At 40.4% G+C, this 27,944-nt stretch overlaps 1 protein-coding gene across 1 annotated transcript; it reads right to left on the bottom strand.

Moving 5' to 3' along the window:
• On the bottom strand, positions 1–27,862 carry JADE3 (jade family PHD finger 3). The gene is made up of 9 exons (XM_009808840.2): positions 27,809–27,862; positions 19,976–20,133; positions 17,898–18,088; positions 15,378–15,589; positions 12,542–12,709; positions 7,063–7,179; positions 6,125–6,598; positions 2,498–2,615; positions 1–993 (listed from the first exon to the last, which is right to left on the bottom strand). The coding sequence occupies exons 1-9, from the start codon at positions 27,860–27,862 to the stop codon at positions 101–103; spliced, it is 2,385 nt and encodes a 794-aa protein (XP_009807142.2). The 3' UTR covers positions 1–100.
• Positions 27,863–27,944: the final 82 nt, after the last annotated feature.

Genomic DNA, 27,944 nt, shown 5'->3' with positions numbered 1-27,944 from the left:
AACATAGGTCCTGGACTATTTTCTGGAACCTTTTGATGCTGAGCTTTGCACTTGTACTCTGCAATACATAAAGGCTGAGTTACCCCGTGGGGGCTTCTAATCACCTTTGTACCGAACTGTGAGAAATCATATTCTTTTTGTTTCTATTGTGACAATCTCTTCCAAAGTCCTTACTTGGGCTTTCTCTCTCTGAGCTACTTCGTCTTAACCTCACTTGCTCTTTGTTTTCATCACTTTCTGCTTCAGAGTCACTCAGCTCTAAGTCAGGACAGTACCCGTCGTTGTCCTGGTAAGGAGCACCTTCAAGCGTCTGCTTGCTCCACAAGCGATCTTTCGTTGCAAGTCTTCTTGTTGGCTTTTCACAGCACCGGAGATCTTCCGTGGTCCTCACCAGACTGTTGGTAGCCTCTTTAAAGGACCGGCTAAAATGTTCTATGGTGGATTTTCTGAAACCGCTCTGGCTGGCTAAGTGAGCCGTGAGCACGGACTCTTGTTCGTAGGGCGTCTGGCTGGAGCTGTCTCTCTGGCTCACGTCTCCAGCCCTGCCCATCAGACCATTGGACTTGGCCACCAGCCTCGAGTTCTCCTGCTGCACCCGCCCATTCCCAATGGAAGACTGTCCGTGCAAAGCAGCCTGGAGCGCTAAGGGCTTCCCGGACGGCTGGCCCCGGTAAAACTCCGGCATCTGCGTGGGGCCAGAATCCTTCGCCTCGCTCCGAGGTTTACCAATCCCTACCAGCAACCCGTTACTTCTGCTGTCGTGCTGATACCTGGAGTAAGATTTTGCTTTAATTTCAAACGATTCCTTTGACATCGGCATGCTCCGTTTGCTGTAAACAGTGCTGTTGTTGTCAGGAGAAAGCGGTCTGTTGCCAGGCTTCAGCGAGTTATTTTTGCAATCTCCTAGTGCCGATTTGGGCATTTTTAACTTCAGGGTGATCCTGGGAGGTGGGTAGAACAGCGTGTTCTCTAATGCATTTGTCAGGGTATGGCCTACAGAAGAAAGAGGGGGCAGAAGAAAAAAAAGCTTTTTTTAAAAGAGGGTAATCATTTTGTTATCTGTAACAAGTTTTATAGTCCATTAGAAGGTTATTCAACAGTAAGAAGCATTTGCAAACAATTAATGTGAAATTACTTTAGGACATTAAAGTAGAAGTTGGGATAATGAAAACTGTTCCAAATTATCCACTGTTTCAGAATTTAGGTATGCATTTTAGCATTTCCATTAAAAACAACAATGTGCCTTTTAACAGGGCTTTAAGCCAGTGAATTGAACCAGTTTTGAGATATGACTGAAGTAGTTCCAAAGCAGCTATAAAAAAAGGTTCATATTCAGTTTTGGATGGAGAAAAAAAAAAGAGTTTCGATTTGGACTTAGTTCAACTCTCTGCTTTGTATTATAAAATTCTCTACAGTATAAAAGTTTTTTCACCCCAGTATATTAGTCTTTATGATATTATATGCATATAGCACCATTGCAAAGTAGCTATCCAGCTATTCTAACAAGTATTAAAAATGCACTTGTATTGGTAAAGACATAAAATAAATTTAGTAGACGTTTCTAATAAAATGCATTTACACAAAACCAAAGTGCTTTAGAGTATTGCTGCTTCCACAAAGTACTAGTCTGACCTAAAACAGTTTAAGAAAACCACCTTGTCAGTACTAATGAATCCTATCCATGTTTCAGGGGTAGAGAAAAAAAGCACAAAGACTTCATTCTAAATTCGTCATTAAAAACATAATATGTATCTTGAAAGAACAGAGAGATCTTAATTTCACGTTGAAGAAATAGCTGCCTTCCCTATTAAAAAAAGAAGTAATTGCACTGTAATGTATACTCTTTCCAAATGTTGTGTTCCTTATTTCAAAACAGTTGCTATAAAAATGAAGGGCAGAGTGGGTTTTGGTACATCAGCATTCCTAAGCAGTTACTGTTCACTATTAAAAACCAGAGTACTTAAACTCTGTTTGAAGGAAGGAGAGAAACTGCAGATGGCAAGCTAAGAAACGCCTCTTTGCACTGTTCATCAGGCATGCAAAGCAACATGAGAACAACAGTGATTCCCATCAGTCACTCTTCTCTTTGTCCTGAAGGAACCAACTACTGACAGCAAGCAAAAAAACTTCTCAGCTGGAGAACCAAGCAGTATTGCAGAGCTTGCTGTGGGAAAACAGTACCATAAACCAGCAGCCCAAGGAAGCAAAAACCGAGAGATCACCACCAGCTTGTTTCTGCTATCTGGTTGCCATAGTGATTGACAAGTAATAGGCATATACCAGAAATGGCCATAAAATAGAGAAATATCCAAGCAAATATTTTAAGAGATTAAAGAGTTTTGTGTGTGTTGCTACTTTCATTGACTGTGTACTTGAAGAAAGTTTTTAAAGGCAGATTTACAGTGTTAAAAACGCTAAACAGGAACATAAAGAGAACACATTTTTTTAGTTTAAATTACAGACAGAATTTGTAAAAATTTTACATTTATATGATTACCTGCAGCTATTTCCTGATTAATGAGCTGGACTTGCAAATTGAAGACCTGTTCATGTACTTTACTGTGAGACAACTTCAGTTTCTCTCTCCTGCTTACCATGTAGCATAGATTTCTTACCTGCAGAGGAATAACAGGAGACTTAATAGGCAGTATGAAAATAAATCCTGTCATAGTTTAAAAAAGTGCATCAACAACAGAATTAAAACAACATTATGTGCTAAATCCCTTGGCAAAGTTCTTGTGGATATTACTGAACATACGTAACTATGAATTAAAAAAAAAAATATATCCTGGAATTTTTTTTTAATTGCCAATCTAATGAATGCCTTGAATATATTCTGCAAGACAGCAGAATATATTTTCATCTATAAGAACAGTGAGTGAACACAAAAGTCCAGTCAAAAGAAAAGTAAGTAATTGCTAAGACTTGCTTGTCTGTAAGCCTGCTTCCACTGTGTATAATGCTGGGGATGTTACTGCAGGCAATACGGGATTCTCCCACAATTTCCCTGCAAAGCATCTCATAGAATGATTTTTAACAGCTAAATTATGTTTATTTCCCCTAAAATTATTGCAATATTATAAAGTAATACTTTTTACAAAGCTACCCAAGAAAGCCAGCCTGTTTGGACCAAAACTAACACGCAGAACACGTCTAAAAGAACATTCTGGCTTCTTGTGCAATGTACACGTTTTGGCTGATCCATTTAGCAGTTTCTTTTCCGACTCCATTGCATTGACTCATGAGGTTCAACAAGGCCAAGCGTAAGGTTGCCCCGACCTACACCTAGGTCGGGGCAATCCCCAGGATCAATACAGACTGGGGGATGAATAGATTGAAAGCAGCCCTGCGGAGAAAGACTTGGGGATACTGGTGGGCGAAAGACTGGACATGAGCCGGCAATGTGCGCTCACAGCCCAGAGATCCAATCATATTCTGGGCTGCATCAAAAGCAGTGTGGCCCGCAGGTCAAGGGAGGTGATTCTCCCCCTCTACTCCACGCTTGTGAGACCCCACCTGAAGTACTGCATCCAGCTCTGGGGCCCCCAGCACAAGAAAGACATGGACCTGTTGGAGCGGGTCCTGAGGAGGGCCATGAAAATGATCAGAGGGCTGGAACACCTCTCCTCTGAAGAAAGGCTGAGAGAGTTGGGGTTGTCAAGCCTCGAGAATAGAAGGCTCCAGGGAGACCTTATTGCAGCCTTTCAATATATGAAAGGGATTATAAGACAGACAAGAGAGAGACCAGGCCTGTAGTGACAGGACAAGAGGCAACTGTTTTAAACTGAATGCGGGTAGGTTTAGACTGGGCATGTGGAAGACACTTTTTACAGTGACGATGGTGAGACACTGGAACAGGTTGCCCAGAGAGGTGGCAGATGCCCCGTCCCTAGAAGTGTTCAAGGTGAGGTTGGACAGGACTTTGAGCAACCTGATCTAGTGAAAGATGTTCCCGTCCATGGCTGGGATGTTGGACTAGATGATCTTTAAAGCTCCCTTCCAGCCCAAAGCATCCTGTGATTCTCTGTTTCAGTTCCACATAATTCTACTTTCACTGCTTGTTTGAGTTAATAGAAACATTTCCATCTAATGTAATGAGAACAGGAAGAGGCTCTGAAAGTTCTCAATCAACACTCAAAAGAGCTTTCAGAACACAGAAACAGTGTAGGGGCTGGTTGAAAGATACTTGCCAAACATACTTCCCCCAGCACTCAACTCCATCTGTTCAGAACTGGAACCTCTCTCCCCAGAAAGGAAATTCCAAGATTCCCATTTTTATATTCATCCCAAGATATAACTGAGTAGAAAGTCTTGTGGCATAAGAAGTTCAGAAACTTTGAGACAGCCATTTCAAACTATGAATTACCTCCACTCAGAATAAGTACATCGATTTCAACAAAATTTGATGTAAAACAACCGCCTGACAAACAAAAAGAAAAAGCTCAAAAAGGTCTCTTGAAAGAAAAACACACCCCAAAATCCCAACCCTCCATTTGAAGCATGTTATGGAGGGGTTTTTTTGTGGTTTTTTTTGTTGTTGTTGTTGTTGTTTTGTTTTGGGTTTTTTTTGTGTGTGGGGGGGGCTTTTTTTTTTTTTTTTTTTTTTAAAAATAAGGATCCATATCCAAAGTAGCCCTGCAAAAGGAGAGCTGAGATTGATTATGACTAGATTCAAGACAACAGTTACACTGACAAGTGCAAATCTTGGCTCCAACACTCATCTCCCTGTATTTTCATGTTCTTCTCTCTCCAATAGTTTTCCTTTTTCTTACAACACTATTTCTATCTTCTGCTTTTCCTTCCCCTCCTCTCCCATGTCTCCAAATCACATTTAGCATGTCTTCTTTATTTTATTGCATTCACTACCTATCTCTAAGCACTTGAAAACTGCAGGTGATCACTAGCCAACAGGCCAATCTAATGGTCAGCCTCTGAGTGGTAACAAGCCTGGCTTCCTCCCCCATCAGCTGCCAGAAAGGCACTCTGTATGCCTTCCTAATAAATTCCTGCTCTGAATTTTGCTGAAGGACTCCATCTTTTCAAACTACCAGCTAGCTGGCAATCTGACAAGAGTCCAGCTAGCTAAGGATAAAAAGGTAATTTCCTTTTCCTCCTCTGTAAAGCCACAAGCAGTGGTAGACTCAGAGGTTATTTTCAGACTGCTAACCAACCATAGCACCTAAGGCAGCTACTACATGCAGTGAAAGCATCTAGGTCAAGACAGCGACGAGTGATTCAGCCTGCCCACTACCTGGGACTAGCTGACACCAGTATGCTGGCGAGGAAGAGAGGTGAGCAAGACTCCCGAATCAGATGTCACGGGAAGTGGTGTGAGTACGGGCCAGCATTACATTTCTGTGTGCACGGAGCCAAAATGTTACCGTGGAAGTTACCCATCTAGGACTTCACCTACTTGCCTTCAAATGATGAGGGTGAGAAGCTCTGCGTTAATCTATTTTTAGGATTCTCCAAAAGCTTAATGCATGCTCACCGAAGAATATTTACTGCTTTACCTATACAAATTGATTTTTGCAAACCCAGAATTGGCTAATATTTACCATTCCATTATAACCAATACTAAAAACCTTATTAATCACAGATCAAGAGTCCCTCCAGCCCAAGACAGAAAGTAGAAGATAAGAATTTGTTAAGCCTGCCCCATTCCTTTGCTGTTTGCACTTACTTTCGTTTAATAAAAGCAACATTTGATGTTATTGAATCTGTATCACTAGCAATTACTACAGCTGGGTCAAATAAACTTACTCATTTTTTAAAAACATTTACTCAATTGAAGTTGAAATCAAAGAGTCAGTTAGCAAATATGTCCATTGTGCATAGAAACATGCATCTTAAAATACATAAGGAATAACCTCTAAGCAAGTCAGGAAGCACTCCTTTCACATTGCATCTCTCACTGGACTGAGAAGGGACGGTTCCTGAAAGTTTCTGCAGCAGGCCATACAGCATATCAAAAGACTGGAGTTGAAGGCCTTACTTTTTTTTAATACAATTATTATTTATTAAATCATCTCCCTGTGCTTCCCCCATTCCCACTTCCATCCACAAACAAAGACCTTGCTCACCTCCAAATAGTTTTTCAAAACTTTACCAGTTAAATTCTTACCCTCTCTAGGTCTTGCCTCAAATGCATGAACATCCTCATGCGAGTATGAATGCTATCTTCTTTTGGCTGCACCAAGCCATTTTCTTCATCCTCCTTGGGAGGAAACAATGGTTTGTTAAAGTTACTTTTTCGCTTGAGTTTCCAGTAATTGTAGATGAAGTCTACAGCAAGTTTAGGAAGGCCCAGTTCTGCAGCAACATCCTCCACTTTAACTAGTGAGTAAAACTCTTCTTCCAGCTCTCGGAGTTTCTGGGCTCGCAGACTGGTTTTCTCGCTCTCTGTTTGCTTCTGGTCTGACATGCTCTTGGGGTGCTCATCAACATCAGGCAGCGAATTCTGTTTGTTCTTGCTGTGCTTTAGACAATATGACTTGAACTTGACCTCATCCCCATCATCCAGGATAGTCTTCATCTCTAAGCTATGCTCAAAGGCACAGGTGACATGAAAGGCAGTGATGCAGCTTTTCACGGAGCACTACAGACAAAATAAAATAAAAAGCCTCAATAACTAACAGTAGCAACAAACCAGAAAAAAAGGACAAAATTATCTTAATTACATGAAAGTCCATCCCTACAAAAACATATTTCCTAAGCACTCTTGAAAACATCTGTTCATCTCTTTGAAGTTGGTGTCACCGAATTTAGTATTTTCTCATTTGTGAACAGTGTTCAACAGAAAGACCTTTCTATCCATCTCTGACCCACATAGTAGCAGTCCTTACACATCTCTCAGCCTTATCCAAAAGAAGGCAACTCAGACTAGCTCCTAAATCTCTGTGCTAGTGAACTAATTTGATAGCAAACAGCTATGAAGAAGTAGGCATCTATCCAACAGTCATCTGCATTGTAAAGCATCTCAGAACACAGGACGAACAAAATGCAAAACCGAAATTGCCCTTCTCATGTAGACTCAAGAGTTACCACAGGACAAGTACGTACCTGAATGCAAGCACCAGTTTTCAGTTTGCATAAACTACATACTAGAGCCCATCGACTTGGTGGAATGTGAGACACCTTTGTGATTGGCTCCATCCTTTCTGGGCAAGCAATACTAACCTATAAACAAAAAAACAGCATGGAAAGCAGTTATCAAGGCAATAAAAACAAATTCTCCATTAATACTAGAAAAAGAAATATGACCACGCATTTATCTCACTGCAAGATCTCCACGTGCTCATACTTCTCAGCAAGGGACCCTAAAAGATCCCACATGAAAACAATATTGTGGAATACTACTAGTTTAACTTGGTGGCTAAAAGCTGCAATTCTTTAAAACATTTGAGGCATGTAGAGCATGCCTCGTTATGAACCAGTTGAGAGACTGCAGTAAGTGATGCTTAAAGTTTATTTCCTTTCAATTATACTTTATTTTTTTTCTGTGCTGCTTTAACGTGTCTAACTTAAAAAGTACCAAAAGACAAGCTACTCAGAACAAAATAGGAACACTTACTCATACTTACCTGAAAAGTTCCTTCTTTAAGATCCACAGATCTGCTACAATAGCTACTTCTGCCAGCTCACAATTTGGGGCAGAACCAGACCTATCAGTCAGCAGCCAGGGAAAGCCTTGCTTCCCAGCTCTGCCTCTCCACTGAGTGTTCCCAATGCAAAAGGTGATTCTAATCCACTTTCCTAACTACAGATCGTATCAAGTATAATTTGAGAAAGAATACAACAAACTTCTCTTACTGCAAAGCACGGTATATTCTCTTGTGCCAGTTTTCACATACTTAGTCTGGATGATCCATTTGTCTCTGGTAGACCAGATTATGGATATTAATACTAAAAGAAAGAAAAAAAACCAGATAAGCACAGGATACCTTTTCCTATTCTTTGTTATACTAACGTCCACATATCCGTTGCGATAGAAATTTCTCAGCTGCCTGTTGTCCATACTGGGAAATAAGGATTGTCCTCCATAATTTGGACACCAAACCAGACATAAATCATCTCTGTAGGCATCCCTGAGCCACTCCTGACAGACAGGATTTATCCAAGGACAGAAACAAAAAGTTGGCCAGCTCTGAATGATGAAAATGCAGAACTGGGCCAGTGAGAGAATGGCACATGGCAGAAGATTTCAGTGAGGTAACTGTTCTGTCCCAAGAATGCCAGTCTCCAGAAGCTTGTATTTTGATGCTTACACAGCACTTTTTGAATTTAGCAGTTGTGTGCTTTGGAGGGCTACCTGCCTGAAGTAGAAATACAATGCTGATTCTAGCTAGGAATATCTCCACACTTCCTATGAACAATTCACCTCAACAGAGCAGACCTTATTTCCAGTGGTGGGAGAAGGACCTCTTCTCAAAGGGGTCAGATCTAAGAATTCAAATAAATGAGGTTCCTTGGTCATGCTCTGTGGCACTGTGAGGCCAGAATAAAGACAATGCCTTAAGAAATCAGTTAAGGCCGAGATTTGAACAGCAATTTTTTTTTTTCTAGAAAGCTTTAAGAGCGTTATGCTACACTAGTTTTCAAAGATTACCTCCATAATAAGACTCTCCTAGGGAAATCCAGGTTGCATGAATTAGTTTAACACGTGATAATTAAACCACTGACTTTACAAGACTCAGTAGCCTAAGCTGAATTTCCTAGCTTCCTTTTTGGGGTATATCAACAATCACTCGATGCATGTATTATTTTTAAAACCTGCTTAATCCCTGCGGAGGAAAGGCTTTGTTTCAGCAGACCTCCTCTGTGAGGTAGACTTACCCAAAGAAAGCAGTGCTAAGTTGATGAAGTCAGAGAGTTATAGCTGCTATACTCGAACTGAGTATTTTTGCTACTCTCTCTTTATCATTGCATTGCTCTAAGGATCATTTAAGTAGGTGGAAAAGACAGCTTTGCAAGAGATTACTTAGTTCATCATTTCCACATTTAAAAAAGTTGATCAGCAGTTCATGAATTAATGACATAAATTGACTGTAATAAGATTTATATTTGTTGTAGTACTTCATCCTCTGGTCCCCCAACTACAATCCACATCTTCTGAAAAATACTGAGGTCAACCTGCTGCATGGATTTCCAGAAGTCTTCATTAGGAAGATAGTGAGATGCTTCAGAGAGGGTCCAGGTTTTACCAGACAAGGAGAACAGGCAGGCAATATGTGATGCCCTCATCAGGTAAAGATGACAATTTAATCTGTGGTGGGAAAGTGACAAAGCTGTCCCTGAAACGCTTGAATGGTTCCACAAAATCACGTCCAGCACTCTTAAACATCATCAAATATAGCTTTTTTCCTCCAAAAATGAAAGAGCCTTTCATCAACCTAAATTGATCTTGCTTAAAACAGAGCTGGTTACAAGTTACACAGGTATTTCTGAAACGATATTGTACAAAGATTGGCCACAATTCTCGTCCCACTTACCACTACACTAAAAGACAAGACTTCCTTTGGGAATTAAGGAATTATATCAGCTTGTCAGATTGTTTATATTCTTTTCCAAGCAAGAGCTGGGAATTGACACAGACCTTTTCCCTGTCCCTCTCTGCCCCTTTTAATGCTCTCCCTGCTCCTTCCCCAGAGAGGACTCATAAGGTCAGGAAACATTTATGTTGGAAGCACAGTTCATTCAGCTTGTAACGCTGCCTATTTATATTACCCCGCTTTGTAAAAGCGCAAAGAGGCGCTTACAGAGTCAGGTGCGATTTATTTATACTGGCCTCATGCCGCCTGCATGTTTCTGATATTCGAAGACAGGAGTCAAGGCAAAGTCTGTTGCTCACGAGGGATCCAGAGAGCAGAGAGGCCAACCTTTTAATTCCCCAAAACCACCCATACCAAGGCAGAACTGATCCATCTGCCATAACATGTAGCTGTTTTCTCTGTTATTTCTTCACCTTGTATCAGCTTACATTTTGACTGCCTTACTCTGGAGAAGTTTTAAGAGTGGGAGAGAATGAAGACAACAGGCTGTTGAAGCCTCTTCTCTGCAACTGTTAACGCACGTGAGCTGCCATCTCAATTGTCACCCTGCTGTCCTGTGCTCCCTTACTGACCTGCCACCAGTGGCTACATGTACGCACAATGATCTGCATCAGTGGCTGGGAAGAGCAGCCCCGTGGCTGGAGCATGGTGACTCACAACAGCAGCTAAGGATACTCAAATTTGATACCCTTCCAGTTGTAGCACAGCAAACTAACTTTCTGCTTCAGCTAACACTGTAGTCATTGAGGGAGGACATAACTGTAAGGGATTATCTAAGGCAGAGAAGGACCTTGAATTTCAAAACACTCAGTATGAGTTTTCCAGTCTCAGTGTTTCCTTTGTTTTATTTTTTTAAAAGAATGCCTTTTAAGAAAACATGAAGTAGACTACTCATTTACACTAAAAGACAATAAAGGCAGAAGAATAAAAGGATATAAACTAACAATGAGTACACTTTGGAAAGTAAAAATCTTCAAACATCCCATCAGTCAAGGGTCAAGAAAGCCTTCTGACAGCATTAGCTCACAAGGAAGGGAAGGAAGAAAAAACATTTTAAGACAGTGCTGAATTAGTTAATGAAGGAAAATACCTGATGCAATTGCCTGCAACAATGCTAGCCTATACTTGGTGACTCATGAAGTCCCTCTCTGAACCTTTTACCACAAGGCAGACATGTTTATGGCCCATTCCTCGCTGTATTCTGCCTTGCTCCATTTTATTAGGGCCATAAGACGAAATGGCAGTAACATTATAATTCTTCTATTTCTTTTTGGGGAGTTCCAGTGTGCTACTATCTTGGGGAGAAGAAAAATAGGTTTATAAGAATACATTCTCCCCTGAAGTATCTATCCCCAGGTCTTCAAACTCTGGATCTTTCTTGTCCCCCGCAGCACATAAGGCCACAGTGACTTTCCAGACAGGAACTGACCTGCCATTTTAGCAGAGTTCCCCAAAGATTTCTCTGGCTTCTCCAGTGACTGAATTGTTTTACAGGTGAAAACGCAGGAGAGACAAAGACAGAGAATGGATCCAAGAGACATTTCCCACCCCTACTGGCAGGTCTCACATCCTCACTATGGCTGACACACTTGGCATTGGTGTGGAGGGGAGGAGGTGCCTGAGGCCTGGAGAGGCCTGGAGCCACTGAATGGGCTGTGGGAGCAGCTAGATTCAACCTCTCCCACCTGGGTGCTCGCCCGGCAGCTTCTCTCCCTCATCCATAGGAAGGTGGGCAGGTGGCAAGGCAGCGTGTGCTCCCTGCCCTGCAGTCACCTGCTTCCCAAACCTGCTGGTTCCTCTTCTGCTGGAGAGAGCATCAAGGCAACCACATGCAGAAAGGATGTCTTAGGAAAACCAGTCTGCTCAGAGCCCTGAGACCTTCCAGCCAAGACACTTCATAAGTACAGGAGGAAAACTCAGGAGATTAAAAAAAAAAAAATTAAAATAAACATTTTGGGTTTTTTCCCCTCAACTCCTCTCTCCTTAAAGGTGGAAGAGATGCCAGGAACTACAAGCAGGCCTGAAAGGAAAGTGCAGCTGCAAAGATAACCCCTTAAAAAGCAAATGTATGCCTGAAACAGAGCTAGGAATTACACATTGCATCTGGCTGTATGTAAAAAAAAAAAAAATACCCAGAATCTTAACATCTTCCTTAAAGTTTTGCAAACATGAGGCCTAGCTGTGCTTGGGAGCGAAAGGTTCAGAAAATAAGGCATCCATCCCCCTGATGTCATGGTGCTGACAGATCTGGCTTCCACCTCACATTAAACCACCCACTGTAATGGATCTGTGGATCTTACCAGAAAGAAAACAGGAATATTCAAAGTACTAAATTAAACATGAACCTCACCTACACACAAGTGAGCATGCTGATTTACAGAATTACAATGTGATGCTAAACTCGATTCAAAATAGAGGAAGAAGGGTAAACTTCATTATTAAACTCTCCATATATGTATGCACAGATATATCAAAAGAGCCTTTACTTATAAAATGTAACATAGAAGATAAAAAGCCTCATCTCCCCACCATTCAGAAAAATTTCAGTTCAAAAAAAACCCTTAACTACAAATCTTAGAGTCCATCCTACACAAATAATGCAATGGGGGGAGAGATAATATTTTTTTTTTTAAAAAGAAAAAAGAAAAGGAGTCCATGTATGCATGCAAATTATACACCTAACGGAAAATAAGAGAGACAGTGATGCTACAGTTGTACAGTGCGTACTAGCTTACATCAGTAACCCTTTCCAGCAGGTCGCTCAGATACCATAATGACACCAAGAAGTGACTGCTGAGGGGACAAAGTGATTAATTAATGGAACGTAAGCTGGACTCTCTCCCAGTCCTCACAGATTGTGCAGACTCATCAGAATAAAGTCCAGTATATTAAGCCAGATACCTTAAATCATTAGAACATAAAAAGGCAGAGGAGGAGGACAGAGAGGAGTCTACAATACAAAAGAAAGAGGCAGAAATTAAAAGTTTTACCTCTGGGATCCAGAGAGCACAGCTCACATGTGCCCACTTGGTCCCTATCCTGGTAGCTTTCATGGCACCTCCTCTTTTGGGACACAGGAGGCACTGAGGATGTATTCCCAGGACGCAGGTGCGACACAGCCAGCTTCCTTCGGGCACTTTTAAGATTCCATAGCATGCCTAGGAGGAAAACAGTATTGACATCATTGCACTGATATGATTTCACACACAAGCATTAATATTCATACAGACCAAAGCTTTCAAATACTAAAGACACAGTTTGGCCTTTATTTAATCCTTCTCTCATTTCTTTTACCTTAAAACCAGTCAAATGATCAAAGAGATAAACAGCCTCTAAAGCAAAGTCTTTTTATGCTGGTTTGTTTTTAAAACGTGTGCTGGTATTATTTGTTTGTAGTGTAAAACATAACCCATTGTGACTGCACAACACCACTGGTGTTAAGAACCTTCGTCTTTCCTTTTAGTGACTTTTAGATTTCTGAAGCAAAAAAAGGTAGACTTTTCTTTAAATTAGCTTCTGCATCTAATCCTTTTTTTAAAAAAAAAAATAAATCACAATTTCCTACCACTAATAACTTTACACTCTAACATAATTCTATTTAGATGTGAAGGGATATGAGCTGTTTGGCTGAAGACCGTTTCCTGTAACATTAAATTACCTTTATGGTTACAGTTCTGTGAATTGTTTGTTACTTTAAATATTTATATGATATTGCAACAAAAATTATGGCATATACTGAAATTATGACATGCTGGGTTTTATGCTTGTTTCCTGAGGATTGCACTTAACCCCTCATAAAATGAGAAATTTCTTAAGTTTTGCTAGGTTTGAGAATTAAAAACAAAAAGGAAAAAGAAAAAAAATTATTCTGCTTTTTGATTCCGATTCCTAGCAGTTCTTAATGGCTAACTACATGTGTATCTAGATACATCCTGCTGGACATGGATACACACATATTAAAGCTGAGTCTATCTGAAACCATTGGCTGCCACCAAGGTCTAATTCCACTAAACTGCTCCAAATAAAACCTTTATCAAAAGGGTGGCTTTCAGAGGAAAGCCATTCCTAACCATTCCCACCATCCCTAACACTGTCTCTGAGAACACTAACACTGAAAGCCTCAACAGAACAGGATGATTAGCTGTAACCAGTCTTTGAGATTCAAATCTAGCATAAAATTTCCACGCTTGCCTTCCCAGCCTTCTGATTATAAGATCTCAGTATTTATTATGAAGCAATATCATAAAACATTGCATGCACATTTATGTCAGGGCTGTAGAGACAGGGACTTTCCTGAATTACATCCTGCATTATGGAAACGCCAAGACTGACTAACCTAAACGCTATTTTAATGTGACGACTGTTCTAAAACCCCAACAGGGGGAGCTGTAATCTAAATTTTACAAACGATTTTTTTTTTCCTCTTATGTGGCACATTCCCACCAGCATTCTTTCTATTACTAATGCAGAAAAGGCATTACACCTAAGAGCACATTTAGGTGGTTGGAAATGGACTGAAATTGTTTTCTAATTTAATCCAACTAACAAGTGGAGGAGGTCTATACTACTAAACCAGTAATTTCACAATGTGTTTGAGCTAGCACGAGAGGGCACCATGAAGGAGGAAATCTCTCACACCCCTCCTCCCCACCACCTCCAAACTGTGTGATGACAAACAGACCTGAGGCTACGTGGTGAACCAGGGCCGATCCAGATTAAAAACAGAATGATTTTTTGCTGTTGTTGTTAGGATTAGCTCTAGCCCAGACAAGCTCCCCAGTTTGTTTGAGGCAGGTCCGCCATGGGGAAGGATCAAGAGCAAGGAGGCAGCAGGCCATCAGCTCAAGCTCAGCTGTCAGCAGGCAACCAGGAGCCTCCAACTGCAAATTCATCATCACCTTTGAACAGGCACAAACAGGGTCTAAAGCAGGCAGCCCAGCTGCCGGCTGTATTCCTGTCACTGGCCTTGTTACTGGCACTCAGGCTCACGTGGCTGCTTCACGCGGTGAATCAGATCAGGAAAGCGGCCGAGCTGGAAGCCAGCCTACTGTGAGCAGGGAGATGACAGGTCCTTTTTCAGCCAGATACGTTTTCTGAGTATTACTTGCAGTTGGTACAAAAATACATTTTTTAAAAAAACCTTCTTAGTATCTTTTCAATTTATAGCAAAACCCCCTTCCAGAACAGGATGCACAGAAACCACAGGATTCATATCCCTTTTTTGATTATAAGGATACCTCTGCCTGACTACGCTGAGCTCAGTTAGTGTAAAGCCTTGGCTACATCTGAAACGCTATAAACGTGAGCAACATTCAGACTGAGAGCACGGTTATTGCAGGTGTCTATGCCTTCTAAAAAAAGAACAGTTTGTTAAAGTGCCTACATGTGGTTTCAGATGGCTACATTTGGACAGCCCATGTCTGGCCAATTAACTAGTCAGTCAAGGAGGAAAAAACCCAGCTCTGAAACAAACGATCTTTAGATTCTTCACATAAGAGGACAAGCCAGCATTTCCTGCCCTGTTTATCTTCAAAAGCAGGTCTAATAACGGGAAAAGTTGTTTACAGTCACAGAGGAAGTACTTGGAAGTCCCAAGAACACACTTCACGTTCCTATTAGGCTGTAGACGTCCATGTATTTACCATGCTAGGCCACCTAAACAACTGTAACTGTCAGGGTACAAAAATTCAACTCAGTATTGTATCACCCTTCCTACCTAGAAAATCACAAAGCCCTCCAATTAACATTTAATACTAGTTCAAATTCCACACTTGCCAAGGTAAACTAAGACCACAGGACAGTGTCAACATTTCTGCAGGCACTAACCTGATGGACACAGATATTACACTTGTCACAAAACACCATGTCATTCCCATCTTCACTGTCAGGGGACCGGCACACATCACAGATGACGTCTTCATCATATTCAATACCCAATCCTTCTTCAGTCTCAATTGCGTGATTCATGTTCTCATGACAGTGCCGTTCCAGCACTTCAATCGTCTTTTCCATTGTGTTTTCATCCAGGGGCCCGCATCCTGTGACAAAGAAGAGAGAAAGGGAATTAGAGGACAGTCAGGTGCCTCTGACCAAGTCCAAGATGCAGGAAGAGAGAAGGACAACTTCTAGCAACTGAAGCAGTAGACACAGTGTCTTCTCTCCCACCACACATGCTAAAAATAAAAAATAAAATAAAAACATAAAACCTTTTTCACTCACTGGCTAATTGTAGCATTATCTTATAAGTACAAGTAGAACTACTACTGGAGTAAAAGTTTAAGTTGTACATAAAACACAAGACTGCACCTTGAAGAAAACACTACAGCATAAAAGACAGACAGCAGTTTCTGTAACTACTAGCTGCTACCATACAATGCTCCCTCCACCTCCATTACTTTAAGAAACACTAATGACATCCAAAAATCACACACAATGTTCCTTCAAAATTATACACAATGTTCTTCTGAAGACTAACTCCCTAGGAAATAAAGTTTAACAAGAACACTTTAGATCTTATAAAGGTACAAAAGTTGCCACCACCCAGTACCATCCAGTACACTACTTGAGTGATCAGCACGATTGATATAAGTGCTTTTATTGTTTTGCTGTTTGTTTTTTTTTTTTTAAAAATAGTGGATAAATATACTGTTGGCAATCCATACTGTCTGTTCACTTGAACACTACATATGCTATATGCATTTACCACTAATCAAACTTATCATAAGCAGAACCACTTAAAAAGGATTTGCTGTGAGACTGGTCCTCAGCTTGCAGCTTCAGGACATAACACTGCATAAGAAACCCTACAATGTTCACAGCTACAAGAAATCTCCAAACTGCATCCTCTCAAAATCCTCAGTCAAAAATTATGCTGCTGCCCGTAGCTCACTATTTACTCAGACCTTCAAAGGTTGGAATATTTGTGTAACATGAATATCAGAGGCTAACATTTTAACTGCTGGACTATGCACAAGAATATGGCTACTAATTTGGATTCCTTGTTGCAACCGATAAACAGGCAGATGGAAAAGATAAATGACTGCTGATACAAAGTGTCTGCTGCTATTAAACTGTTCTCACTGATGCCTGGATATTTTCTCACTCCCTGAATTCAAAGAATTACAGAATCATTCCAGGTGTGAAGGGACCTTCAGCGGGCTCCAATCTAATCCCTGGCTCCAAGCAGTCACCAGTGAATCCAGACAAGGTTGTTGCTCAAGAGATATGTCTAAGTCAGATCTTGGAAATGTCTATGGATGGAGATCGGCCCCCCAGAAAAGCTTTGGTTTTGCTACCAACATCCCTGTATGCCTGGGAAGCTTGTCCTTGCTTCTACCTCTTACATAGCTCCAGTGCCAAAGGATGTCAGTCTTGAGTTCCCTCCTTCACCAAGCCAGTGACACATCTCCTTGTTTTCCTGAATGTCTAGATGGATCTTTCTTGTGCTTGGAGGAGACTGTCCTTAAAGTCCTACTAGCTCTCTTCAGCAGTACCACTCTTCAGAGCTGCCTCCCAGATCCCCCCAACCAGTTACTTGCCTAAGTAGAAACCTGCTTTCTGAAGCCCAGGACCAGAAGGCTACTTCCTTTCCACACTCCCCTCAGGATCTCAGTCACCACTATTTCATAGCTGCTACAGCCAGTGCCGCCATCGATTATCACATCCCTGTAGGTTCTTCCTTATTTGTGAACAGCAAATCCAGGAGATGCCAAATATCCCCCCTTTTGTGCCCACCTGTCCTTCCTAAAGGACCTGCAATCATCCATGGAAGAATGCCAGACACACAGGCTATTCCACCACAACTCAGTTATTCCAGTGATAATTGCAATATTATTTTCCATAGCTCACTCCCCCTTATAGCCCTCTATACCCACAACTTGCATAGAAAAAAGAAAGTTTACTTAGCTGATTTTAAATGGGCTAGCATGTGTGAAACTTAATTACTCTGTTAAGAACCCAGCATGCAAGCTCCTCAGAACTCTGAATTTGTAGCAATAATACGTTCTAGTTTAAGAAACGGAAACATCTGCTTTTCCTACATAAAATTTTTAACTTTTGAAGTCCTAAAAATAATTCCACCTGGTGTGGGCTTTTTATCTCCTGCCTCAATCTGCAGAAGTTGCACATGATTTTGGATGTGAAGAAGTTTTTAGGCACAACAGGTAAAACATAAAACATTAACAGATTGAGCAAGTCTTTATTTTAAGCATTTTTAGCTCCTGTTTTACTTAGTATTTCCATTCAATTCTCATTCAGCGATCTTTAAGAGATCTTGCACAGCAGACTACAACTCAAACAGCAGAAACTAACTGCTGCTTTTAAAATTAGAACGTGTTGTGAAATTACCCATTTCTGTAAGCTCTTCGTTTAGCTCCTGAAGCCAAAATATGTCCATGTCATCCAAGTCATAACGACACACAGATTCTGCCAGTTCCAAAATGTTGATGTAACCTGGTTCTGTGGGCTCCTGGCTGGAACAGTGGATGTATTTCCTGGGTCGTGTATACAGTACTTCTTTCACCTTTTCTGCTACAACCCTAGAGTGAAAGTAAAAAAAGAAATAGAGAGTTACAGCTTTTTAAGACCCATCCTTGAAAGACATGAAATATTTGCTCTAAGTGTGAAGAAACCTAGTGTTTCACAGATTTTAAACTAGGCAGTAAGTGTAGCCAGGCTACGGAGACAGGATTCTGTAAATGTCATTTCTTCACAGAAAATGTGCTAAGGTTTGCTACGTATACGGAATCCTTTTTAAAATGTAAGCCTGTGCATATGATTTTCAATTTAACAAATGCTACTAGTGTGATGATGCAAGTGTTTTTGAAACCCACAGAAAGTATTATGCACAAACCCTCCTACAATCTTTGTTCTATATTTTTCTTAAACGACAGAATGAAATCTTGCCAACTGATTTCTTGAAAATACCAGCTTTTTCATGAAAGCTTAATTTATTCTGCTGGGGGCAGGGGGGTGGGGAAATGCTTGCTCTTCATTTGAGATAAACAGTCTACCCTTATTTTGTAAATTACACTTTATCCATGTTACAAATGTATTATTTTTGTTATGCAAGAACCATTCTGATGCCAAGCAAAAACGTAAAGGGGGAAAAAACAGCTAAAAATCATCCAGGAATCAAGGGAGAAAAATACTGGTGTTTTCAATCTTTCAATTATTTTAAGAGATAAACCTCAGCATTTGATTAGTAAACCAGCCTACGGGAATGGAAAGATTAACCTTAGCTAGATAAAGTCAATCTTTCTCTGAATTCAATGCAAGAAGCCCTGCGTGTGAAAGGAAGCTAGGGAGATACTGAATGGAATGGTGCCACGTGTGAGCAGCTCTGCATGGTTTCTGGAGCTAACCCTCCACAGGACAAGGAGAAAAGAAAAGATGTGGGAAATAAGGCAAGAGGAGTAAAGAAGGAGAAGGCAGCAGTCAAGCAGTACCCCACATAATTCTTACTGGACAATGTGGGTTGTCAATGTTAGCACAAACAATGTTCTTCTGCCATTCTTCCTCCCCCTTCACTTTGCTCATTTTTAACTCTCGTTCTCTTGTGAGCTTTGCTTTTCTCTGGTCCAGCCAAATCTATAGCAATTTTTTTCTCTAATGTAATACTGCTGGTATGAGATGCAATATATTTATTTGTAATAACTTGGTACTGACAATAGCCCCAGTGGAAATTAAATTATGCTGGCATCAGTGCTTTCACGGGACAATTCATTTATCTTCGGCTTGAAGACCACACTGGCAATAACATTTCTATGTTGAAACACACTCTGTTTCTACCAGGAAGGGTTGCAGGACTACAGTGTTATGTTTTCATAGCCTAAGCACAGTGTGAGAGAACAAAAGGTTATTTATCTATCTCCTGAAACCGAGATCCCTGAACTTCTATAATGTTAAGCAGCTATTTGTGGTGAGAGAAGACAGGAAGGGTTAAAGCTCTGGCAACAATAACCAAAATTGAATTATGCAAACAAGTGAGTAACTTTATCAGGTTATCAGTAACTATTGCGTGCCTACTGCTCTATGTCATCATGCTTTATAGGGAAGCCTTTCAAGTAACATGTATAAGATTTGGGTTTATTTTTAATTTATTAAACTCACTATACTCAAATGAGACAACAGGTTTTAATCCATGGCACCATGTGACTCAGGAAAAAAGATCCCCTTTTTAAACCTCACAATGTAGGTACTATAACAGCGGACAGACAGAACCAGGTCTGGACTGAAGTGCCACAGAAATGTTTTCCAAATTGGTACTTGTTTGGTTTAAGAACATGCCTGAAGGCTGCTGCACTGGAAATATTTAAATATAAACAACACAGAAAAGCTGACTGAATTTAGACAACCTATTTTTGAGAGACCATCTTCTCTAAGTTGACATTTTGTGCACGCAATCTGCATCTGATCACCATTACCTGAGAGAAGGCTGTGGAATAGTTTCTGGACTGGCTGGAACTTGCACCCCTTTCTCCCATTCTTGTTTCCATGTGTCCGCAAAGATATAATATTCATCAGGGTTGACATGGTGAGAATCTGGTAGCTTCATGGCACTAATGAGATCCTTGCGGAACACCTGCAAGATACACCAGGGAAAAGAGTGGCTGGAGAAAGAATGTTGCACTAAAGGAAGCAGTAGATATTTTTCTTAATCTACACTGAAACAATGCATATACCTCGATAATTTTTTTTAAAGAGTACCAACACACAAACAAGTAAATTTGAAACTACCTAGATTATTAACTCTCAGTATATCAGGTGCAGTACGACAAGAAGTTTACGCTAACTCAAAACCACGCTGCTGCCCTAAGGCTAGTCAGAAGGAAGAAGGCTGTTACAGGCGAAGAGGGAGAAAAGAAAGGAGGCCTGCATCTGATTTAAGACTCCTCACCATATCACTTTCAAACAGCTCATTTTACTTGCCAGTCTGTAGGCTTTACCCCAACTTAGATACAAGATTGCATATCCTTGTCTTTCACTCAGTTTAGCTACTTTAAACTGTCATATTCATCATGGGCTATGAACAGTTGCCATGGCAAAATTGATGCATAGGCACTCGTTCATTTATTAAAACCACTTGAAGTTTTACTGATCAGAATCCTTGGGATCAAAGATAAACAGCTGCCTTTGCTGAAACACAAGACCTGTGTTGCTCTGCGCCTGAACCCCAGCAATGCAGACAGAGACACAATCCAGCCTCAGCATCCTTTAGCAAACCTATAGGATGAAACACGCCATCATGAAACAAAGGAAGCCCATCAGTGACAAACCTCCAGCCACAACATTCAACTCTTGGCTCAAGAGAATTAAGTTTTTACGGCATGCAAACACGATTATCAGTCATCTCAAAGCTTACTTAACATCAATGTCTGTCAAATACAGGTGCATACAATTTAAATAAAGGGCATATGCATCCTCTGGGGATTTTTTTTTTCCTCCACTGCTACACTGCACCAGTTTAACATTCATAAAAGCAAAACAGTGACTGTGGCTTGGTGTTAGGGAGACATTGCAACTAATTAACTGTATTATCATAATGAGAAATCAAATCCTCAACGGACAATAAAATGAAACAGAAAATATCCCTGCAATAAGCTGTAGCAGGTTGAACTCTCTTCTTACTAATTTAGTTTTACAGCCGGAAGAGTAATAAAGTATCTCAGAGCCGAGTATCTTCATGTACCCCTTTTCAATTTGACAGCATCAGACCACTTATGCCTACTGCAAAAATTCTCAGCTGTTCTTGGAAATGATCAAGTAAATGTTATTAAAAAAGGTTCTACGCTATAAACAGGTATTGAAATAGGCTGCCGGTGACCTGGAACATCTGTGTTACTTCATTATGTCCTACAACTGCATCTCACATGGGCTGCTAGGAGAGCAAGTGGACGGAGGGAACTCAAAATCACATACTCAAGGCTCTCTTATTTGCTACTGGTGTGTTATCTACTTTGGTTCAGACCAGACTGGTCGCTGTTGTTGTCTGTGTAAAACTCCTCAGGTACCTAACAGGCCTGTAATTAAAATCTGAATGACAAGAAGGAAAACATTAAGACTGCAAGCATCTATTTTTTCCAAGCAGTATGCGTACACACCAAAAATAAAATTTAAAATTATTTATGCCACTTAAAAAGCATTTTTGTTCTCTGTGTTAGAGGTACAGAACCAGGATTATGAGAAACACCAACATGGCACAATTCCAAAGAACTCCAGAAGGAAAAAATAATCCAATAAATAAGAAGTGCAATGACTGGCTTAATTATCAGAAAATATATTCCTCAAACCTTGTCTGAGGTAAGTGCTTTACAAACTACCTTTTAAGCCACTGACAGAACATAGAAGTAGAATGCTTCATACCAAGCCCACTGTTTTTTAAACACTAGATGAAAAATGCTATTAAAGGCATCAGTATTCTAACTACATTGCTTAGCAGCAAATTCATCTTCTGATCATCCATTATGTATGTGAACTGTATCATCTCTATTTTTAGAGCACAAATCCCCTGGAGCATTGCCTTTTTTGTTGTTTTTTTGACTGTTGTACAGTACTGACCACACCATCACCATGCCGCAATATTAAGTCCTCTGCTTCAGATTTCTAAAATTTACAATAGAGGTAATCACTGTAGGTCAAATATTTAACCAATATAAACATAGCTGTTGAAACCTTAAGGAACCCCAAAACTTGACCAAGACTTCCTAAAAATTGCCTATTCATACTTGTGATAACAGTGCAATTGAGTATTTCCTGCAGATACTTGGAATCATTACAATATCTAGCTCTCACCATTCTTCATTTCTTCACATGTGGCCACGAAGGGTCTTCCAACAGTAAAATACTCTCAGAGGACAACTTATGAGAACATGCGCCTTGATCGCTTAGTCTGTATTTCCTTTGGTATGGAAATAAACCAGAACACCCAGGGGACCTAAAGAGAGTTTTCTGACAAACGAAGTAAATTTTACTTCAGCAGTCAGCCTCAAGGCTATGAACTAAGTCAATTCAACAAAGCGCAGACACACACCTTCAGGATTTAGATAACCAGCTTTTCCTAGTGGTTGTTTCTTTTAGGACACTTATTTGAAAAACAATGTAGCTCCTTTACTAACTGCATCCATAAAGCAACAGCTAGGCCACTGCACAGCACATACTCTCCTCTTGGCAAGTACCACCTTCACTTCCACAGTTACCCCATGAAGTGCAGTGGTCACCCTTCAGTCACCCAAAAGCAGTTCTATTTCTTACCATACATAAAACACAACCCTTCAACTTTATTTTAACATCATCTGTAGTATCATAAATATTGAGAAGACCTGAAAAATAAGCATGCCAAGTCTAGGCTAATGAGGCATTCCCATCTGGACACATCACTCCTCAAGAGTAGACTCAGCTAGCACTGTGTGTCTTTACCACGATAGAGAAGGGCCTTGCAGAGCTGAGCTACAACCGACCGCAGCTAGCAGAGCCAGGTCCGTACACACAGAAATTGGAAACCCTCCACCGCTGTAAGCATTCACAGAAGTTACTGTGTGATGGTGGGATTATTAAAAAAAAAAAAATATTTTTAGCAATTGAGAGCATGAAAGAAGAGTTGAGTTTTAGCCCTGCTTACCATGCAAGACTGCTTGGTCTGAACTTGCCATTGCATTTTGCTGCCAGGAATTTTTAGTTTCAGATGAAAGTGGTGCCAGCACTTTGAGTGAATGACATAAATGAAAAATACGTTTGCTTATGTCATAATAATAATAGTCTTAAGCATTTTGTTGAGAAACTCTAACAATTATTTCACGCTTTAGAGCTGGGGCTTAAATCTGTAAGAGAAGACCTTGTTCTCTGATCAAGATTAGCTTTTTGCTCTGCAGTAAAAGTCTGCCTGGATTTGCTGAGGCAATGAGAACTTTCTAGTCACCTCTGCAGAGACAAACTGCTGTCTCTAAAGCCTTTAAAGCTAAATCCTACAAAAATTCTCAAGAAATAAGGATGTTCTGCTCCCCCACAACAGTAACACACCAAGCAATAATGACATCATGGAGCTGTGGAAGGAAAGATATGATTCTATATGTTGTATTTGTTTTTCAGACTTCTGAGTCCTATTTGGAAATTATGTTAGAAGAGTATGTCCAAGGAAAATTAACTTCTTAGATCCATTTATAAATGGACCAAAAGCTGTCTATGACTTTAACCCAAACTCCTTCTGGAAGCACTGTATGAAAATTCTATATACAATCTTCCTCACAGGACCCTCTTGTGCTTACTCTGTGAATAAATCAAGCCTGTGAAACAAAGAACACTACTTTGTGTGAAGTTTCCTTATCCACTAAAGATATCAGGGAGGATACAAGTAATGCTATAGAGAATTACAGTAAAATATTTGCATCAAAGACAGAGTGGGTCTTGACAATACAACAGCCTTCAACAAACCCCATCTTCGCTGAACAATTCAAACATCAGATCTGCACAGACTGTCAGGCACCTTTTGTTTATGACCACTGTAAACCTAAAACCACATTTAAAAAAAAAGAAAAAAAAAAGAGTCAAATAGCTTTTCCAATACCCCTCTGCAAGCTACTACTGAAGCTGACTGATGCCACTGCTCATTCACCTTGTCTTGCCCAAATGCATGCGTGAGGGAAAACAAATGGATTGCGTCATCTCTTAAAAATGGAAAGAAAACCGGTATTTCTTCTTGTGACACTCTCTGAGCTTTCCAGTACTTCGAACACCTGCTTACAAACACCCAACAAGGGTAAGCTGCTTGTCACAGGTGCCTAGGCTACGACTGGGAAGCACACCTCAAAGGTTTGAGTAAACTATGGGTTAACTGCTCTGTTGCTACAATCAAAGCAGGATTTCTGCTGGATTGCATCTAATTGCTTCAGTCCTAAGGCTTCCCCTGGGCCAGGCAGAGCCCAGAGCGAATCAGCATATTTCCATTCCTCATGCCCACCACTTAGAGAGTCAGAAGTCCCACTGCCCTAGAAACACAGAGCCATGATTTTTAAAAGGCAGGAGAGGACTACTATGTCCCATCCCATCCTGCCGCCTCCAAGAGTATACTATCAGAAATCTGTTACAGAAAATGGCGTGGAACGAGGGCCAATATCCTCTCTAACCAGAAAAAGCTGAAACAGCTAGTATTTTCCTGAATTTTTGGTCTCCTTCACAACCCATCTTAAATGCCAACTTTGAAATTCCAGGTGTCAAACACTCAAACTACAGTGGGAACTTCCTGTAAAGTGTAAATTATACAAGACTTTTTCATCATATTTGGGGTCAAATAATTTTTTTTTTATTCACCTTTGAAAGGATCTAGTAACTTTTTTATTCCCATAAGCATTAAAGCTTATTCTACTATTGTAGCTCTCAAGTAGAACACCCTTAGCAAAATTTAAACACACTTATAAAGCAGCAGTTTACACCTAAACTCACCTCATAAATAATAAAACAAAAGCCAAATCATAATATGACCTATTACGAGTGTAATATAGCCACATAGCATCTGAGCACAGATAGTTTAATCTTTGTATAGCTGTTTCACAATATGCGCAAAAGACTGCCCATTTACGGAGGATGAAGCTCTTAAGGACAAAATTTGGTGGGCTCATCCTGGAAAGGTGGAAATTTTCTTGTTAATACGTTGCAAACTGAGCATGAAGTTTCTGAATTAAGGCACCTTATTACAGAGGAGTCTGGAGACTCAAGACAGGGTGGTTTTTTTGTTTGGTTGGGTTTTTTTTGGTAGCAAAGTAAATAAAGGGCAACATAATTTTAAAATGAAAACGAAGCTACAGTTCCACACATGTATGCTGACTGGACTGAAAAACTTAAGATGTTAAAAAAGCCGGGACAGAAAGGAGTAAGTGTAGCATTGAATTTGTAGTTCTCAAACATCCACACAATTTGGACAGGCACTGCATTAAATCCTAATGTTGGAACCCCTACTCCTTAGAACTATTTTTGTAGGTTACCCAGGACTCAAGCAAATTAAATATTGTACTTTTAAGTAGCCATGAATCTTCCTAGCCTCCTTCATAAGCATGTATAGGAAAAGCCAGGAAATCAGGTACTAAATCAACCCTACCTAACATCACATCTCTGACAGTACCTCATGAGCCAGAAGAATGTGCAAGAACACGTCAAGTTTCCTTCTGGTTGCTAATCAGACTTAAGCTTTGGATTTTGGGATTAATCCTAACAATCAATTTTTAAAATGGTATTAATTTATACAGATATTTAGAAAAATCTTTACTCATTATCATCTGTCCAATTCCTTTTTTAATCTTGTTTAATTCTCAGTCTCAACAACTTCCTGTAGTAGATGAGCTTCACAGTCTAATTGCATGATACATGGAAAGAATAACCTTTTAATTGCTACAGATTTCCTAACTTTTGGCCTCATTCATCCCTGCGCCGCCCCCCTTCCTCCCCAATTCTTCCATCACAAGGACAGGCAGGACTGAAGCTCTAGCTGTTTCCAGACCATTCATACCTTACTGTTATGCCTGCTCATTCACTTCCAAAGGTAAAATAGCTCAGCCTTTTCACAAGCAAGCTTTTCCATGCCCTTATGCATTTGAGTCACCTCTTACTAAAGAGTTCAAATAGCCTGAAAAGGTATCTCAAAGCAAAAAATTACCATAAAAATAAACAATGAGGTTGCACCTCTGATTTAAATAAAAGTATTGTAATTTTTTTTTTAAAAATCAACTAACCCAAGCAGGCTAAAAAGCAGCTCATTGAAACACATAAGGCATGTTTGCCAGAGGTCTTGAGAAGCCTATACAGGTGTCCAAGTTGTTGCAGTTAATTCAGAATTTTCTAAGATAAGCACGTGCATAAAGGTAACAGTCTCCTATTCTATTATGCATGGTACATGCAAAGCAATATGATTTAACCACATTGCCCATTCATTCACAGAACAAAACCAACCACTTTCAAACTGCAAAAAAAATCCATTTTCTGACAAGAGTCTAGTCTTACAGAGTGCTCCTCAGAATCAGGACCTACGATTTATGTGGCAGTTAAAAGTCACTAAAGAAAAAAGTTTCACATACCCAAGTAATGAAAGCAGACCATTTACTTGCGGAAGACAAGCTACATTTCACATGATAACACAGCTGTCACTATCAGCAATGAGGGATTAAAGACTACTGTTGCTGTGAGATTCAAAACCCTATTTGCAAAGAGAGGTAAAATACTGCCATCTTATATGGGAAGGGTTAAAAAAAGCACAATCCTAACTTAACTCCTTTGCATTTTCAAGAAAGAGGACTGAAAAAAACTATATAGAAGCTTGAGTGTCATAAAGATCTCTTAGGCTCTTTTGTGACCCCACTAGCCTAAGGGAAAAGAAAGGGTCAGTCATTCAGGACGGTCCAGCTAATAGGTTTTCCCTGCAAAAACGATTCCAACTACTCTGCCATCATTTTCTGTTGCAGCTTCCACGGAGACAGGAAACTGCAAAGTACAGGCTTCACGCTGAGCCAGACATCCAAATGCCTCCTCTACCCTGCTACTCCCACACAGCCTACTGCTTAGGCCTGCAAGCCCCTCCTGTCTAGTTTTAAGTCTGTGAGGGGCAACATCACTAATGGCACGTGGCCAACATCATCGTAAAGGTCTGAAAAACTGTTCTGAGTTATACTACTGGTGTGCCTGTAACTTTAACACAATTTATTTATTCAAAATAAAAGCTAAAGCTAATCAGATAGAATTTTTAAGTCACCATTTCAGTAGTTTGTAATAGATTGTCATCCAGAAGGGGAGCACCAAGAAAGAGCCACAGTCTTGCTTTTGAAATTATGCAGAGAAACACCATGGTCTGAAGCAGCATTGTTACATGCTTGCCTTGTTCTCACCTTCTCCAAGGAGGAGAATAGGGTAAGCAGACTCCAGGTCCGACCCAGTAACATCCCTTCTTATTGATGTAGACCCCTGGGGTAAGCCTGACTCTGGGAACTGGCTTTGACATTCGCACTCTAACACTGCACCCCTTTGCCCCGAAATTAACACCAGACTACCTTACTCCACCAAGACCACCCCCCATGCCCACCTCAATTCTGAAGCACCTGGGAGGCAATTTAAGGCAGAGCAGTCCTGAACTGCAAGCACTCATTTTTTTTTTTATAGGCAACCACAGAGGACCATGGCACATACAGACAAGTCCTGTAAAGCAGCTGACAGATACACTAATTTGCTTGTTGGTCACAGTACCAAAATCAAGCTTTTATTTGGAGAGAGAACTCAGGTACTTGGGTTGGGCTGGAGGTGGTTGAGGAAGTGGAAAAAAGCCTATGTATCCTCATGCAATTTAATTGAGAAAGCAAGGCTTACTGGCATGAAAGAAAAATTAATGTATGAAGACCACAAGCAAAAGTATTCCCAAAC

The sequence above is a fragment of the Gavia stellata genome, chromosome 1 (genome assembly GCF_030936135.1).
Source record: "Gavia stellata isolate bGavSte3 chromosome 1, bGavSte3.hap2, whole genome shotgun sequence".
NCBI lineage: Eukaryota > Metazoa > Chordata > Aves > Gaviiformes > Gaviidae > Gavia > Gavia stellata.
Note: the sequence above shows the minus strand (reverse complement) of the source record. Positions and strands in the feature narration are given on the sequence as shown.